At 38.4% G+C, this 18681-nt stretch overlaps 2 protein-coding genes and 1 long non-coding RNA gene across 4 annotated transcripts; 1 reads left to right on the top strand and 2 right to left on the bottom strand.

Annotated features, from left to right (window-relative positions):
• Positions 1–799: 799 nt before the first annotated feature.
• si:rp71-17i16.6 (uncharacterized protein LOC100148415 homolog) lies at positions 800–4376 on the bottom strand. The gene is made up of 5 exons (XM_048178780.1): positions 4255–4376; positions 4003–4106; positions 3798–3895; positions 1726–1826; positions 800–1625 (listed from the first exon to the last, which is right to left on the bottom strand). The coding sequence occupies exons 2-5, from the start codon at positions 4080–4082 to the stop codon at positions 1455–1457; spliced, it is 450 nt and encodes a 149-aa protein (XP_048034737.1). The 5' UTR covers positions 4083–4106; positions 4255–4376; the 3' UTR covers positions 800–1454.
• On the top strand, positions 4064–15884 carry LOC125260424. 2 transcript variants are annotated; one of them, XR_007183042.1, is made up of 7 exons: positions 4064–4190; positions 4302–4409; positions 6969–7091; positions 12205–12390; positions 12628–12754; positions 15057–15210; positions 15750–15884. It is a non-coding gene; the product is annotated as an uncharacterized LOC125260424 (long non-coding RNA). The 2 variants fall into 2 exon arrangements; XR_007183043.1 differs by lacking the exon at positions 12628–12754.
• Positions 11491–18543, bottom strand: si:rp71-17i16.5 (phosphatidylinositol 4,5-bisphosphate 3-kinase catalytic subunit gamma isoform). Its single transcript, XM_048178779.1, is given in 12 exon segments — positions 11491–12759; positions 12854–13011; positions 13345–13456; positions 13594–13724; positions 13967–14057; positions 14172–14318; positions 14767–14807; positions 14810–14860; positions 14938–15163; positions 15299–15364; positions 15645–17569; positions 18411–18543. Coding segments are annotated over 11 exon segments (3201 nt in total). The 5' UTR covers positions 17565–17569; positions 18411–18543; the 3' UTR covers positions 11491–12501.
• Positions 18544–18681: the final 138 nt, after the last annotated feature.

Below are 18681 nucleotides of genomic sequence, written 5' to 3'. Positions count from 1 at the left end.
TATAATTCACGTTCATGTTATGTTATAGTTTATAGATTTATTGAGATCATGGCAGGCACGGAGATGACGTATTTATTCTCTGTTCATTTCATGTTTCATGTCATTACAATCCATCTCAATTATGTATTTCTGGACATGTTTTCCCTAGCGGACATTAGCTCATTGACAGCATGCCAAACAGTCCTCTCACGTGACTTGTTACCTGTATTTGTTAGCAGGTATCCCTGCTGCACAGTGACTGCTGCTAGAATGATTGATGTAGATGCTATGTGTGCGCGCGTTCTGGTAACATTTACACAGTGAAAAAATTAATAAAAGATCATTTGAAGTCTGATCTTTGCACATACTTGTGTTATGATAGTTCCAGCAGCTTTGAGTTCCAGAGCTCCACTCTGCAAACCTTCCCATCTGAGATGAAACACATTCAGTTTTCATTGTAGCCTAAGGCAGGTTAAGACTAGAGACATACATATGAGGCCTCTTCGATTATATGGTGGAAAAACTATTCTAAACTAATGCTTCAGTATGACTGCAGAGGATTCAAGCATTACAAATCCAGGGCCTTCTTCCTGTAGGCTAAACAAAGAAAAATCTGTCAAAATTGTATATTCAGATCATGATAATGATAAATAATGCCAATACTACATAGTAGTAAAAATGGAAGGTTCATGGAAGATCATGCTGAATTGTTCTCAGAGCAAATATTGGTTGTTTTCTAATTAGTTAGGCATGTAGTCTAGTAGTAGCCGTGAGAATAAGGGCAGTGAGTAGATGGTGAATGATGCATGAACAGCAAAGGTCAGGGGTTTTATAAGATTTTTAATATATTCAACAATGTTTTCTCTATAATTTTAGGGTTTCAGAATCTGAGGCATAAGTGTGGGTTTCAGCTGGTGGGTTGTGTCCCAAAGTGATAGATTCACAAAGGAAAAACTTACTTTTCTTTTGTTGTCCCGTCCCATAAGAGATGCTATATGCAACAAAATATAACTGTGCTTAATTAGGTTAGATATCAAAATATATATGCTTATCAACTCTAACTGCACAAGGTTGAAGAAAATATGTCCTAGACAACAACATATACAGGTTATAATATTGTTTTTAGATTGTGTTGGCTAAGTAAATTCTGGGTCCTGAAGCAAAACCAGTTGAAAACCATTGTGATAGGGAATAAGAATTGTTCCAGCACTGAGACTAAAAGACAAATTTACAATCTGCTGCCCCCCTATGGTAATGATGGGCAAGTACAAAGTCTAACTGCAGTGGAGCACATTAACTGACTCATTTACTGTATCAAGCCTGTGCAAGTCTCTAATGGGACAATAGAACAGTAAGTGCTGGAAAAGGCTGTAAATTAGTTAGTAAAGTTTGTCTATGTCCAAAATTGAGGCATATCCCTGCTTTCCATAGTCCAATATGTGCTTATTTGGTTGATTCAGCATTATGGTCAAAAATCACTTCAGTCCATTATTTATCCCATAGTCAAAAAGAGGATTGTGTTGTAGAAGGAGGGCAGAGATGGCCTGGTTTTGCTGAGCACAGCGGAACATGTATTTCACCCCTGCTAGGTGCATCAGATGGTCCTTTTTCACCTGTGTCTTCCAGTCTGTCACCCTTCTTGCAATCTGTTGAAGAAGAGCAAAGTATAACATTGCTGGTTGTCGCTTAGTAAAGACATATTTTGAGATTTCAGAGTTGAGTTAGTTGGCTGTAAGAGAAACTGACCTGATTAGTGATCACCATTGAGGGTTCAGTGTTTGATTCTTGCAGTATCTGTGCAGTACGTTGTCTCAGAGCATCCCACAGGGCAACGGCACTCATGTGATCTAATAACAGAGACCACACTTAATCATCTTAAATATTTCTTATTAATTTTTACGTCATGATTTCTTTTTTCCAGTTTTTACACACACACACACACACACACAAAATAAAACTTACTATCATTCAAAAGTTTGAGGTTTTGGCAAATTTGACATTTTTTGTTGTTGGTGGTGTTTGAAAGAAATTAATACTATTATTTCGAAGGATGAGCTAAATTGATCAAACATGACAGTAAAGACATTTACAATGTTACAAAAGATTTCTATTTCAATAAATGCTGTTATTTTGAGCTTTCTCTTCATCAAAGAATACTGTAAGAAAATATTAAGCAGCACAAATGTTTTCAACATTTATAAAAATAAGAAATGTTTCTTGAGCATCAATTCAGCATATTAGAATAATTTCTGAAGGATCATGTGACACTGAAGACTGGAGTGATGATGCTGAAAATTCAGCTTCACCATCACAGGAATAAATTACATTTTAAAATATTAAAATAACAACAAATTGTATTAATATTTCACAATATTAATGTATTTTTGATCATATAGATGCAGCCTTGGTAAACATAAGAGACTTCTTTCAAAAACATTAAAAATCATACAGACCTTAAAGCTGCAGTAGGTAACTTTTGTAAAAATGTATTTTTTACATATTTGTTAAACCTGTCATTATGTCCTGACAGAAGAATATGAGACAGATAATCTGTGAAAAAATCAAGTTCCTCTGGCTCCTCCCAGTGGTCCTATTGCCATTTGCAGAAATACACTGCTCCCGGTAAGAAACAACCAATCATAGCCAGGAGGAGTGTCTTAGCAGTGTCAATCAAGCTCGCGTGCGCACTGATCACACTCCTCTCATGCAGAGCGCGTACAGGCGTTCAAATTCAAGATTACCTGTGTGCCGCAGCTTTGCTTATGCCGGACAAACAATCCAAACTGCCAATTCCTCGAGTGGCACCTGCTCATAAAATAAAGACGGGTAAACGGAAAAAGACAGATGACGATGATAAAAAAGCCAAAAAGAAAGAATTAGATAGAGCCCGAAATAAAACGAGGGTAAATATCGGAGCGGCTTTTCCGAGGTGGAGGGAGCTACGTGTCCTGAAAGGATTAAAAACCGATGCAGAGTTAGCCACATTTCTGCTTGACAAGTAAGTATCCCTGCTTGATTTGTTTCATTTTTTAAGAACTACACAACTAAGATAATTTCAAAACAGGCCTGCCCGTCCCCTGCCTGATGCTTCCTCTTCTCCCCGCCCGTTGACTCCTCGAAGTTGCTGTGGTGTGGATTCCTCGTCGGAGCCCATTGACTCGGTGTCAAAACTCTAGCCGCATAACATACAGATAAAATGTCACGCACTGTTTAAAGCAACTATTGAAACCTACTAATTCACTGGCTTGTCATGTTGCTGAAATAATGTACTAGCAAACCTTATTTAGCATTACATATCGATAGAATAATTACTTGCATACTGTAACGTTAGTTACCGTTATATTATCATACTAGCTATTTATTACTTATATAAATAGTGCAACGTCATATAGTTACATTATATGTATTGCAAAATACGTAATGTTTTGAGGACCAAGATTGTAGTCAAAGTATGGGCAGGCCATAGTGTAAATCATATTGTTGATGTTTCGTCTGTACAAGTGAATGTGCCATAACTGTTTATCCGCCTGCTACTAGCCTGCACGTTCACGGCAGGCTCCGTTGTGATGGGGGAGGAGCTGTGGATGGAGGGCTGTAGCGCAGCATAGAGCAAGGGGGAGTGACCTGTGAGTTGTGCTTGTTCAAATTTTCAGGCTAAGTCAACGTTTTCTAAAAACTCCCTACTGCAGCTTTAAACATTTGAATGGTTGTGTATTCATAATCAAGTTTGCAAAATGATTATCTTATTGCACATGTAATAATACCCAATAAATTAACTTCTCATACAGTTCATCTGTAGAAATAAAAAATGTCAATACCTTTCATGTCATCTTTTAGCTGGGAAAACCAAGGGGGTATTTCCTTTGAGCAAGAAGAAGGGCTGAGGAAATACTCTGCAGTCGATTCATCAAACAAACTAAAACACAGATTGCCAGCTGATCAGTTTAAATAGTGCATTTTCAACTCACACTGTATATCAAGAACAGCCGTTTCTGAGGCCCACCATTACCCAAAACCACATACCTGATGAGGTATTGCTTGCATTTTAGATGGCAGTCATCCTGGATCAGCTCATTTTCCAGCATCATGTTTTGTTCTGTCATTCTAAAGGCGTTTTGACAGCACAACTGTGAGCAGACAGAGGATGTTACTTCTTGACAAAAGAAGTCAAATACTGTACCTGCCTTGTCTTTTGTAAAATTGCCAAAAATGTAAGAAAAGATCTTATAGTCCAAAACAAATGCAAATACAGCAAAAATAGACATATATTCTCACCTGTATTCATCCGGTCTTCATCTGTGACTTTCTCCCTGTACTCTTAGAAACACTGGGAGTGACATCAAGCTGATTGAGACGGATCTCGGTAGGGCCGTGCCACTCAGTTCAGGCAGCGGGTTGGTTGTGACATCCATGGAGATCCGGTAACCCAGGTGACAGAAAGCACCTGATTCCTCTGAGGAATGAGGACAAATAGAGTCCCATCCCTTCTGACACTTGCCTCTGCTATCCAGGGATTGTGGGATAGTATGCGTTGGCACAGAAGTGATGTGTGCATGTGTGTTTAATGATTGACTCCAGAGCTGCGGGTCCAAACATGTCCTGTTAATCCTAAAGCTGATGAACGAAAAAGAGGGAAACTGATGAGACAAAGTAATGTTAAAGGATGAAAGACAAATTCTGTCTGAATGGACAGCATGTAGATTTTAAACATATTGACTTCTGTACGCATATAAAAAAAACATGCTGATAATCATAAAATCATCTACTGTATGGTAGTTAGTTACAGATTTCAGTTGCTTCTGTTATAATTTAATGAAACATTGTAAAAACATAAAACCTTAAACACACCAAAAATAAGGTTGAGACTATCTAATATCAGAATGGATATGAACAATCAGAAATTTGATTCTGAGCTCTTGTCTTAAAGGGTTAGTTTACCCAAAAATGAAAATTCTGTCATTAATTACTCACCCTCATGTCTTTCCAAACCCGGAAGACCTTTGTTCATTTTCGGAACACAAATTAAGATATTTTTGATGAAATCCAAGGGGTTTTTTTTTATCCCCCATAGAAAGCAATGTAATTACCGTCATTCAAGGTCCAGAAAAGTAGTAAAGACATTGTTAAAATAGTCAATGTGACTACAGTGGTTCAACCTTAATGTTATGAAGCGACAAGAATACTTTTTGTGTGCAAAAACAAAACAAAAATAACGACTTTATTCAACAATTTCTTCTCTACTCTGTCAGTCTCATATGCAGTTGACACAGTTGAACGCAGTGCAGCGCCTCCGTGTTTACCTCTGAACGCCACCTCAGTGTTGGCCAACTCTGTTCATGTGAGCAGCACAAAGCCTGTGTGTGATGTTGATGCAGGAGCCGGCCAATAATGAATCAGCGTTCGGATGTAAACACGGAAGCGCTGAACTGAGTTCACTGTGTCAGCTGTCTTTAAAGGTGCCCTCGAATGAAAAATTGAATTTATCTTGGCGTAGTTAAATAACAAGAGTTCAGTACATGGAAATGACATACAGTGAGTCTCAAACTCCATTGTTTCCTCCTTCTTATATAAATCTCATTTGTTTAAAAGACCTCCGAAGAACAGGCGAATCTCAACATAACACCGACTGTTACTTAACAGTCGGGGTGTACGCCCCCAATATTTGCATATGCCAGCCCACGTTTCCAACATTATAAAAGGCATTAGACAAGGGCAGGCAGTATTAACGTCTGGATGTGCACAGCCGAATCATCAGACTAGGTAAGCAAGCAAGAACAATAGCGAAAAATGGCAGATGGAGCAATAATAACTGACATGATCCATGATAACATGATATTTTTAGTGATATTTGTAAACTGTCTTTCTAAATGTTTCGTTAGCATGTTGCTAATGTACTGTTAAATGTGGTTAAAGTTACCATCGGTTATTACTGTATTCACGGAGACAAGAGAGCCGTCGCTATTTTCATTTTTAAACACTTGCAGTCTGTATAATTCATAAACACAACTTCATTCTTTATAAATCTCTCCAACAGTGTAGCATTAGCCGTTAGCCATGAAGCACTATCAAACTCATTCAAAATCAGAAGTAAACAATATAACAGTATACAATACTCACATAATCCGACGCATGCATGCCGCATGCATGCCGCATGCATGACGAACACTTTGCAAAGATCCATTTTGAGGGTTATATTAGCTGTGTAAACTTTGTTAAGGCACTGTTTAAGGCAAGCGCGAGCTCTGTGGGCGGAGAGCACGGGATTTAAAGGGGCCGCAGCATAAAATCAGCGCGTTTATAATGATGCCCCAAAATAGGCAGTTAAAAAAATTAATTAAAAAAAATCTATGGGGTATTTTGAGCTGAAACTTCACAGACACATTCAGGGGACACCTTAGACTTATATTACATCTTTTAAAAACATAATCTAGGGCACCTTTAATACCTTTCTGGGCGTTGAATGATGGAAATTACGTTGCTTACTATTGGGGATTTAAAAAAAACTTGGATTTCAACCTTGGACAGAATTTAAATTTTTGGGTGAACTAACCCTTTAAAAGTTTTCTTGATTAAAAAGTCACCATGGTATTCTTAATATGAAAGTAAATGATGCTCATATGCAAGGTGCATATACATGGTTTGTTTTCCATGTCAAAATACTTTTGAATCAATGTACTGAAATAAATTTTCAATCGGAATAATTGTCTTTTAATCAATCAACATCAATGATAAAAGGAGCTGTAAATAATGCACATATTATGTTAACATAGCAATTTCTCTGCTAGAATACATATTCAATACGGTAATTAGAATGTGTTAGAATATGTTAATGTTAGATTAGAAATTCACTATGAGAGCATTGTTTTCCCTGCATTTTAATCATCTGTTGTTATTTTTTCCGCTTGAGCCCTGGTTGATTTCCGACCTACAGTGGTTTATAAGTTTACAACTTTTAACTTCGTCCCAACCATTTCCTGCCTTTTCACCAGCTACAAAGTGGTCTTTGCTGTACTCAAGGGGACGCCATACCTTTCAGCACGACCGATTTCAAATGGTGCTAGAAAACCCCAGTCCACTCTGAACACCAGAGGAAATCAGTCACGCTACAAAAGGTAAAAGCATAGCGAAGGACTGTTTTTGTGTGGCACCATTAAACAAGCTTTTAAATAAATAGCGCAAATGCATTTAAAGGTGAAAAACAAATCGAATGCCAATATCACTCAGTTGAAACACATGTCTTCTAGTCTTCTTCTAGTCTCATATACTCATATTGATTTATGAATTGCTTCCAGAGGACCTTTCCATAGATTGCATGCACATTGTTTTTGGTGGTTTGTGTGTCTCTGTGGTAATTGGTGGGCCCCTCTGAAGGACGCTGTAGCGTGTCATAGCAGCTTAGCCATGGACCATCAGTGCTGAAAAGAGGATACCTCCCAGAATCAGCATGGCAGCGGATCTGTGCGAGACGTGGGAATAACCAGCACAAACACACACACATTTGTCATTTTAATTGCTAGCTTTAATTGCTTTTAAATTCATACACTTTTATATATTTCACATCCTTTTAGTACATAAAATTGAAATAACATCCATCAGTCACTCAATTTTAAATGAATAGATTGACACTTAAAGGGACCATTCACCCTACTTACCCTGTCGTTCCAAACCTGCGTACTGTTATTTTTCAGTGGAACGCAAACAAAGAATTTTAAAATTATTGTCAGAATGTTTTTTGTCATAAATGACACTTTCTAGTGACCATTGGTTGTCAAGATCCAAAAAAGACTAGAAAAGCACCTTTAAATGAGCCCATACTACTTGTGCACTATATTCCAAGTCTTCTGGTGCCATACAATAGCTTTGAGAAACCTAAGTGATTCTCTACAGAAATTTTTTTTTGTTATACTGGTTGAAAGTCTCCTCATATCCTGATAGCAATCACTATGTTAAATGGTGTAAATGTTTTTTAGTTTCATTGAGTTTCTACCTTATCTTTTTTTTCCAATTATTATATTCGGTCTGAATGAAATAATGTCCTACCTGCCTGTCAACGTATGTTTTTACATACCCTCGTGCACCCTGTTTGCGCAGACATCATACGTCATCAGCGCGTTTAATGCTATGCAGAGTTTATGTAGACAGACGTCAGTCACAGAGCAGCGCGAACAAACAGCAGCCACTTTTTACATTTCTTACCGAATCAAAACAATGAGCTTATGCTGCGTTCACGCCATAACTACCGTAATTAAGAGATGGTAACCCAGTGACATTCTAAACGGACTCGGAATTATGCGTTTCCATGTCAACAGTATCAACACCGAAATTAATCTGCAGCAGTCAGGTATTACAAGCTAAGTTGTTTACATTCATTATTATTGTAATGTTATGTGCTTTGAGACATGAGTTAGTTTAATGCTGTCTCTTGTGATGCTTCTTCATGTGTTTTTGAGGAGGCGTGGCTTTGGATGATGATTTGCAGGGAGGGTGGGATTGTATGCTTTCAATGCTAGCAGGCTAACGTTAGCATTTCCCAGATCACCTACTGCACCTTTAAGTCATTATTCACCAAAAATAATCTTATCTCTTGCATCTGAGAGCAGCTCTCAAATCAAGTATGGTTTTTAATGGTGATGCTTGAAGTTATTGATGTCCAGCCTGCGCCATAACAGCCATATTTGATTTGAGATTACCTGTGATGTAGCTTCAGCTACTAACTCTGAAGTCTTTAATATTAGTTAAAGACTTTAAAGGTGAATAATGACTTCATTTTAAAGCCCTTAATATTAAAAATAAGTCTTGACATCACTCTTTTTGTATGTTTCCCTAATTTGCAATGTGTGCACACCTGTTATAAATCTCAAAAATGTGTTTTAGGGTTTCATGATCCTTTAAGTTTAGCCCCTGAGGCCAATGAGCTGCATTTCTGTCAGTTTTAGTTGAATGTAGTTAGCCACACCTGTACTTAACCAGACAGATTTGAAAAGAAAAGACAGATTTGATTAAAGACACACCTGTGGTGTGTACACAAATCTCTACATGTTTGCAGTCATTAAAAATCACACAAAATCAACTCCAATCTTTAACATTTACACCAGAAATCAATTGACGTAATATATTGACTTTTGGGAAAAAAGTAGTCCATTTCCAAAGTTACAGTGCTATTGTGAACAGAAATGTCACTTCACAGACTGATGTGTGAAGGCACAAGTATATGTTATGAGTCGATCTATTACTACAAGTATAAGATGCTAGCAGATGCTGCAGCTGTTTATTATTATTATTATTATTATTATTATTAATGCACTACATGCACTACAGTTGAACCACTGTAGTCACATGAACTGGTTTAAATATGTTTTTAGTAGCAAGGGAATGTCATTGCTGGTGATGCAGGCCTTACTGAGTCATCGGATTTCATCAAAAATATCTTAATTTGTGTTCCGAAGACGAATAAAGGTCTTACGGGTGACATAATTTTAATTTTTGGGTGAACTAACCCTTTAATTTTGTAATTCCATTTATAATTACACAGTTGACCCTTCCCTTACCCCTTAACCCTAACCATACCACCAAACCTGTGCCTAACCTTACCCATATTTCACCTCAATAGCAGCAAAAGTGTCTTGCAATTCAACATGAATACAATAAATGCATTGTACTCATATACTTTAAGTACATACTAGTTATTGACACCTAATATAAAGTGTGACCATGTTTTCTTTGGGCAGAAACTTGGAATTTATTTAATTTTAATGATTTTTCTCTCATCCCGTATAATAGTGTTACAGTGTCACACTAATCACCATAACGAAACTCTTTTACGCTATTATCCTGCAATGCAGAACAACCTGGCTATGTTCTTTACAGTAATTTGTTGTGTTATCACTGAAAATGCCTTTGCATTGATTTGATAACTAGGAAAATTACTGTTAAATCCTCACATTTTTTATGATGAGGGGAGACTGGGGGCTCGTCTGTCTGGTCTGTCTAACGTGAACTAGGTCAGTGCTCTTTTTTTGTGTTGGAAACCATTACTGCTTGTCTGTGTCCTCCACGTGCACTCAGTAACCAAGACTCAAACGGATATGAATTGACTTGCCCACTGGCACACCCTTTATCAGTAATTACTGGGGCTTCTCAATTATAAAAAGCAGGCTGGATCAAACATGGCCTTTTTTGAGGGTGTGACCTCAAGGAGAGCACATGGTGATGGGATATGACCACAAATCCATGTGGGTTTTAAAAGCAGGGTGTCATGCAGAGGATTTAGGGTAAAGAAATGCAGCAATTTCGAATATGGATTACTGTAATTGAACCGAAAGTCCTATAGGGTATCAAGTGTAAAGCATATTATTTGAGTCACAATAGATAATTGCAACCAATAAATATTAGCTTAAGTTCACAAGAACCATATTTTATATCACATACTTAAATAATGTTACTATTATCATGTATCGCAAATAGGAATAAATATAGTTTCTTGTAACTTGACAATGAATATCCTTTTCATCTATGTAACACTCATCTGGTCTGATGGAAGACGTTGGATCAGAAGCTGAAAGTCAATGTATTTGCTTATATATATATATATATATTCATCAACTTTCAAGCTATTGTGAATAGTCTTACCTTTAGATAAAGTGCAGTAAAAGAGATTCAAAATTCTTGTAGATCTCTTATAGTGACGAACGGACAGTCCCAAGAAAGGTACCCAGCCAGTGTGTGGGGTGACCATGTGCTCATCATTCTTCAGCAGCACAGTGATGCCGTCTTGGCATGTGTGTGTGTGTTTGTGTGCGAGTGAGTAAGAAAGAAGAAGCGAGGAAGAGTGAAATAAATGAAACAATGAATTCAGTGCTGTTTTAAAGACAAAACGTGGTTAAAAATGAGAAACGAGAAAAACTGAAAAATACCTTGACGATTAAAAACAAAGGGAAAGACTGAATAAAGAACAGCATGATGTGAGGATGCAGTGGATGAGAGATGAGAAGCTAAGAGAAGCATGGAGGCTTGTCTGTCTGGAAACAGTCTCTCAGACAGACTTGACAGCCCCCCGCCCATGCCCCCCAAACTGCTGGCTTTGAAAACACCCCTACACCCACCATACACCCCTCCCCTCTTTCCCTACCCTCACCAACAGCCATGGCAACTCCCCAACACTGCCTTTGTGAGGAGATTTTCGCATTTTTATGTTGTACTTTTAATACTGTTATTGAACTAAAACTGTTTTATCTCAGAGTCTTTTGTTAACAAGCAACGTGTTTTTAGATCTGTTGTCTCATGACCCAGTGCATGTGAGGTGAATATGGGCCAGGGTGCCCTCTAAAGGCAACCACTGTAAATAGCAGAATGGTACTCATGTGAGAGCATGCGATTACACTGTATACCTGCACAGCCTCATTTCTTGGTGTGTCATTCTTATACTGTCATGATACACTAACAGTCAAGATGGTCTAAATTTATCTGTGATTTGTGATTTGAATGGAAAAAAAATAACATGTATAGTAGCAAACAAAATTTTATTGTTTATATTGAACACACATTTTTTTTCTCCATGAAATTTGCATGATAAAATGTCAAATTTAAAAGGATAGTTCACTCAAAGTTGAAAATTCACCCTCACATCATTCCAAACTATTGCTGTCAAAAGTACTAAGTCGGTGCTTTAATTTTAAAAATGTGACGCTTTGAGCGCTGTTGAGAGGATTCGTAAACACCTCTGATTGGCCATTGTGTTCACTCACTCATCAAATATGTCTGTGATTGGCTACAATGATCAAAACTTCAAAAACATGTTGTAGACATCAATGATGCTCTTCACTGAGCGCTTACAGAGATACATGCGGGAGTGTTTGAAAGCACACAGGAGTGTCTAAATTTAAAAGCGATTTGAAAGCGGGAGCTCCCGCAAACATATCTGATGAGCGCGTGAACACAAGGGCCAATCAGGTGATCACGAAACCACTCAACAGCGCTCAAAACGTCACATTTTTAAAATTTCAGTACCGACTTGGTATCGCGGTCGGTACTTTTGACACTATTCCAAACCCTGATGAATTTCTTCCTTCCATGGAAATGCAAGAGAATATTTAGTCTGCCATACTACATTAATGTGCCAAATCTGAATTTGTGCATTTAAGTTCCATAAATGAGATTTGACCTACAGCAGAGGGAATGATTTTCAGTAAGTAACAACTTAAATTTCTGTCTGTTCTTTACATATAGCAACCATATGGCGCCAGAAGACTTCTAATATAGTGCAGGATTCATATGGACCAATGGTACTTGCTTTTTTGTCACCCCCTGGACACCATTTCATGTATGGAAAGAGCAGCATGAGCATGACAAACATCTCCTCATGTTCAACGTAGAAAATAAAATCAGCAAAATCAACTTTGGAAGATCATGAAGGTGAGTAAATGACAATCTTCATTTTTGGGTGAACTGTGCCTTTAGGTTGAATTGTAGCATGTGGATACATTACATTATCTGTCAGAAAGGTACATAGTTTCCCCATGTTTTCTATTTAATGCCCGCCATCAAGTGAAACCACCAGTTTGCCTGCACAGTCCAACCTTTCTGCTCGCAAAGTGCAATCTGCTGCAGGAAGTGATTCCGAGCCTCTTCTTCCCCTTGATCCTGCTGCAGTGCAGTACGTAGGTAGCGCATGTCCTGTGACGTGCTGAGCTCAGGAATTCCCGTGAGGAGCATTAGAGAGAAGAGCGTGACAAGAAGGCGAGACTGAGACCGGAGGGACAGATAGGCATTGATACAGGTATCCTAGAGAGAGAACAGATAGGCTGTAGCATTTTGTTGACTTGAGTTTAATAACACTGTAACACTGAGAAGATTTTGACAGTGCAGAAGAACATACCATAAATCTCTTGAAGTAGAGGCTGGGACGGCCTTTCACCCTGCCCATAACGTACAGGAAGTCAGGGGTGAGGACAAAGGGCACCCTTTCTCTGTTCACCCCCATGAAGCTCTTAGTGTTGCCCAAGATATGGCCAAAATCTATGTGGAACAAGTTGCCTGAGAAGAACATAAGACTTAATATTAGTTAGATTCTCTTTATACACATTCATTAGTAAAACACTTGTACATCTATTTATGCCCATATTCTGTGCTATTGAAACCTCTAAAAATCTTTTCATAATACTCTTTGGATGGATGGTAGATGTCAAATATCTGGCATGAATCGTATTTTAGTAACCAGCTGTAATGACTAACGTATTCCATAGATCATTTTCTTGTAATATGTTTTTGTCTGCATATTTACTGGTTTTGCAGATTCCTAATTCCCTAATGCAAAATGGCTTTTTTTTCTTGTCAGAAGCAAAGGACAAAATTAACTTGTTCTTTTACCTTGTTCAGTGATCATAATGTTGTCGTTGTGGCGGTCACCTATACCCAGCACATATGTGGCCACACAGTAGCCGGCACATGAGTTCACAAACTTCTCCATTGCTTGAAAGTGCTGTTGCACCAAAGTTCAAGACATAACAAAGAGAATTATCAGATACCTGCTTATCGACATCTCAGATCTAATGGAAGGTAGCTGACGGAAAGAGGGCAGCTCACATGAAATAGTATTAGTACACTATATCTGCTTACTTTTTCCTGGAATGGGCATTTCCTCTGAAGCCAGTCATACAAGGCATTGTTTTTGAAAGCTCCCGCCATACCTCCGTGACTCTTCTGAACTGAGGCAATAGTGATCGCATTTCGCACAATCTCAATCATTCCTGTGTCAAAGACAGATATACAGCGAAATGTCAGAGACAACAGTCAGTTTGTTGCTCATTAGACTTTTTTTTGTACCATGCAATTATACAGAATTAAGTATCCCTGAGTGCTGTGTCAAAATTATTATTTTTTTAAATTATATTCTTGCTTTGCTTTGCTGTCAATATTTGTTAAATGTTTTAAATGCTCTCACTGCAGAATTTACTGCTGTTAAAAGAACAAGAGTGAGAATAATCATTACCTATGCTATATCCTGTTGAAATGCATCCATAAGGCACCAGGTTCAAGTCTAAACCTTTTTCTTGCCAAATTGAATCCATGACCACTAGAGTCTGAAAAACAACATTAAAAATCCTTACATTTCTTAATAAATTAAGTTTTATAGTTGTTAGTGAAAATCGGTCTGTTTTGAAAATTGTTTTAGAATTTGAATTGTTTTCATTTACCTGGATGATAAGCATGTCCTGTCGGAGGTCATCTCCATGCTTAAAGATGATGCCAACAGGAGGAGAGGCTGGAGCTTCTGACTGTACGCAGGAGAACTCAAGCCAGAGTGGCTTTTTCTTAGAGGCCATGACCTTACAGTCTTTCAGCTGTGTGAGGGATAGTTTGAGTTTAATTCTGTCATTATTTACTCACCTTCTTGTCCTTCCAAACCTGTATGACTTACTTTCTTCTGACAAACACAATTGAAGACATTTTGAATAATATGTCAACGGGTTTTATCCATACAATAAAAGTAATTGGACATCCTACTTTTCAAAATATCTTATTGTGTCATATATGTTTGGAACAGCATGAGGGTGAATAAATAATTAGAGATTTTTTTCTTTTATGGTATACTATGTATTTAAGGGCTTTTTTTTTCATATCTGTTTATGAAGGCTTACAAACAGTTTAAGTTGAGAACAAGTTCTAGTTGGGTTGTGAGTAAATCAATCCCCCAACATAGAGAAGCTTATGTTTGCGATAAGTTTGAAAACTTTTAATATTCAAGCATATACTGGAAACCATATCTATAGATAAATATGATCAACTCACTATGACACTTCCTGCTCTGACACGGGGATCAAAAGGCACCAGAAGTCGGAGGGTAAATTGCACTCCTCCAGTAACTCCTGCAGCTTCTGAGGAGCTGACACACATACATGATGATGTAGATGTTTGTATAAAACACAAGTAGTACTGAGGGCACAGATGTTTGAAATTTACCTGTTGATGGAAGGTCTGTCTTATCTGGGTAGAGCACCTTTACTGCTAGAGCCACATCATGCAGGCATTTGACGCCTTGTACTTGACGCTGGAATTCAATCAGCATTGCCTCTCCACAGCCCAACAGGTATGCCTCCAGGATAACTGCCATACGCTGGCGGAAAAATGGACATCCTGCCACCTCACTCCGCAAATACCAGAAAAAGAAGTGTCCGATCCGTCTGCTCTGTGTTCCAGGAAATGGCGACAGTACATAGAGTTATCCTTTTTCAGGTGAATTGGTACTTTTGGTGAAAATTATAGAGATGTGAAACATCGTCTAATTAAGCATGCATTGCATAGCTAGAAACATATGACTCACCCTTAGTGCTCTTTTGAGAAGGAATCTTGCCAGACAGCTATCATGATATGGCTCGACTTTAAGGGTCTACAGAAATAGCATGCTTTATTGGAAATCACGGGTGGAGAAAATTTGGTAAACTTTATTTTACAGTGCTGTAGTTACACGTTACAAGTAACTAACCCTAAACCTAACCTAACTGTAACTCTATAGTAAGTACATGTAGTTAATTAATAGTACTCTACTTTGAGTTGAGTTGACTGTAAAATAAAGTGTAACCGAAAATTCCAAGAAAGAGCTCTTAGAAGGCTCATTACTTTGATACTGGCATTATTGTATAGGTCAGTATACTTTTAGAGCAATTTACCTGAACCAGCTGCAGCAGGTACTTAAGTACCTCATCATTAGATAGGATGTCTAATCTTTGAACTGCCAGGCTTCTGACTTTCATGTCTGCAAAATCCACACTCAGGAGCTCAAGAGCCACAAACAACTCTATGTCCTCTGGCTCCCAGTGACTCAACAGCCAGTAGACATCCTGGACCGCAGATGGCATCATCCAGTCGACGTTGCGCAAAAACTGGGGTAAATTTGAGGCATAGTGGACACTTTCTTCTTTGAGCCTCCTGAGGGTGAAGGGTGTTGTTGTAGGAGCCTCATTGGATGGGGAGGAGCGTCTGGATTCTCCTGAAAGGTCCAGTGTAGAAGGGCTTGAGATAGGAGATGTACCACTAAAAGAGGAGCTCTTGCCATGTGGCAGGACAACAGGAAAGCTGTAGCGATCCAGCATGAAGGTAATTGCCATTGATTTAGGTACATCAGGGTTAGTGGCGGTAGACAGCTTTTCCGCTTCATAAGTGAATGCCTCCTCGTCCCACTCTGGGAAAGCCCACATGTGCAGAGTGTGTGGACCTTGGCTAAGAAGGGCTCTGTGGTCAATCAGCTGGAGGTTTACAAAGTATAGTACTTGCCCTTTTCCCTTCTGGTAATCTGGTACTTTAGAGGAGTTTGACTTTGTGTCCTTGGTTGACGTGCCTTCTGTGGTACCGGCATTAATTGTGAGGCCTAATTTTGCTCCGTGAGGGATATCCCTGATCAGAATGTCAAATTCCAACCAGGTGTTCCACAGCACTTCATCTGTAAATTCTTTTGGAGTTGAACAAACCGATGACACAATCTTTCTACCATATATTATGATAGCTTCCACATGAACAAATGGAGGTACCTTACTTGGTAGTTCTGGGATGTCAAACCCTAAGAGTTTAACTCTGAATTTTCTCTCACAGTCCCACAGAGAAATCATCACAATGTCATCTACTTCCTTCCCTTTAAGGGAAAGTTCCTCGTGGGAGATTGAGAGACCTGTGAGACTGTCTACCAGCGGCCAGTACTCTCTGCTTACTGTGTTATCTGGAAGGGATGAGACGGCAACCACTGAGAGATGAAGCTCCAGTGAGTTTTTAAGGCAGTGCCTGACCCACAAGTAGTCTGAGAGCTTAAAGTTTCCACTCAAGAATTCCTCTCTGCCACACACCTTGAGGACATGATCAACAGACCATCCTTCGAATGACAGGTCCCCCTTTGGCAATGATTCCCAGAAGATCTTGAGGAGATCACTGGGGGTGTGTGTCAAGTCAGCATTAATGGAAATATTTGATCTATTATAATAAAGAGTCACTGAGAGTTTCCGCTGAAGATGACCTGGCTGGTCATTTGGGAGCACTGTGGAACTTGTCCATGGTTCAGTGGCATAAACTATAGGATCCCGGTTTTTCAGTTCTTCCCTTCGCGGTGTGGCAAACTTTCTTCGGGTATAGCCTAGCTCACTTAAACGATTAGTGTCTGAGGAGTCTAAATCATAGCCGATTAGTTCGTTCAGAATGCCCTGGAAGCGAATTCTCTCCTCAGAGGTAGTTTTCTGAGCCAACACTGTGACACAGACAGTCTGAAGACCATCAGTACCCTGGAACCAGGGCGCGTCCAGAGTTCGTAATACCTGAAAGTCATCATAAATTTCATACCACTCCTCCTCCTTCTGGTACAACAGACTGTATCGTTCTGGGTCCAGAAGTGCAAATGGCTCTGAAAGTCTGTTATTCTCCTGTACTAGCATACACAGGCGCACACGAAGTTGATGGACGCTGCATTGTGCTGGGAGTTTGATCTGAATGGGCTCCTGCCTGTCCAGTGACTGGAATCCTTCCCTGGCCGGTAACTTACAAATAAATACAAGGCTGTTATCGGAGCAAGGTTCCTGTTGCTGGTGTGCATCCCATTCGTTTTCCATGGATGCTGGAACGGAATAGGGTTTACATGAGCACTTCAGCTATAACTACTTTTATTTTAATATTAAGGTTAGTCTTTTCAAAACAGAGTTTGTCTTGCGTTTTTTGTGGTACAGAAATGAATCATAGAATCAGCTAGAAAGAAAAATCAACTAGTATCCAAGTTGAGCCATTTGTTTTAAACTGATTTTTAGTGTTTTGCTATGCAGTTACTTTTTAAAACCATGGTGTAGTTGTTATCTTGGTGAGACTATTTTACATTCCAACAATGTTGCTGGTAAACATTGAGTGTTGCTTCCTCCTTGCATTTCCCCGTCTTTGTTAAACTAAATATTTTCTTTAGTGCAAAAAAACTATTTTTTTTTTCTTAAAAGCAAATGTTTCATGTAAAAATAAATGTGTGTGTGTGTATATATATATATATATATATATATATATATATATATATATATATATATATATAGTAATGTATGTAATGTATTATAAAAAATATTATGTAACAAAAAGTTAACCCCACCTAACAATACAGCTTTTCTTACTGTACTCTCTCCTACTATAATAATAATAATAATTTACCAGTTGCAACTGTTTTCAAGTAAATACAGGTTAAGGAAGGTTTTGGTTTAAGGTGGCTACAAAGGTTTTGCAACAGACAAACTGGTTCTGCCAGCCAGAAGAATGTATCAGTCTTGAGCATTGTCATGCTGAGCTAAAGCCAAGTCAGAAGCAACAATCTTTTGTAAGTATTATACTGTATAAATAAAAAGTTGTGTTTTACAACATGTTTAAAATACCAACTAAATGTAAACTTATGTTGCATTATTATAAATCAGTAAAATTGCACTTACCTATTCAGCCTGTTTGTCTTTGGTTTCAGGTCCGTTTTTGTGGCTTGTGTGTGAGTGTGTTAGCAACAGTTCAATTTCCCTTACTGTAATACATCAGTGTGAAGTGACTGATTACACAACGACTCATCATTTCCTCATTCTTTTGTCTTTGTGCACCTGAGAGGAAGACATTTTTAATCACTTCAGACTTGTTTTCTCTTGTTGGTTTCATTTAATTCAGAATGGATTTCCCTTGACCAAATTTTATGTATAAATAGTTATTTTTATGACC

The sequence above is a fragment of the Megalobrama amblycephala genome, linkage group LG24 (assembly GCF_018812025.1).
Source record: "Megalobrama amblycephala isolate DHTTF-2021 linkage group LG24, ASM1881202v1, whole genome shotgun sequence".
Classification (NCBI taxonomy): Eukaryota; Metazoa; Chordata; class Actinopteri; order Cypriniformes; family Xenocyprididae; genus Megalobrama; species Megalobrama amblycephala.
Note: the sequence above shows the minus strand (reverse complement) of the source record. Positions and strands in the feature narration are given on the sequence as shown.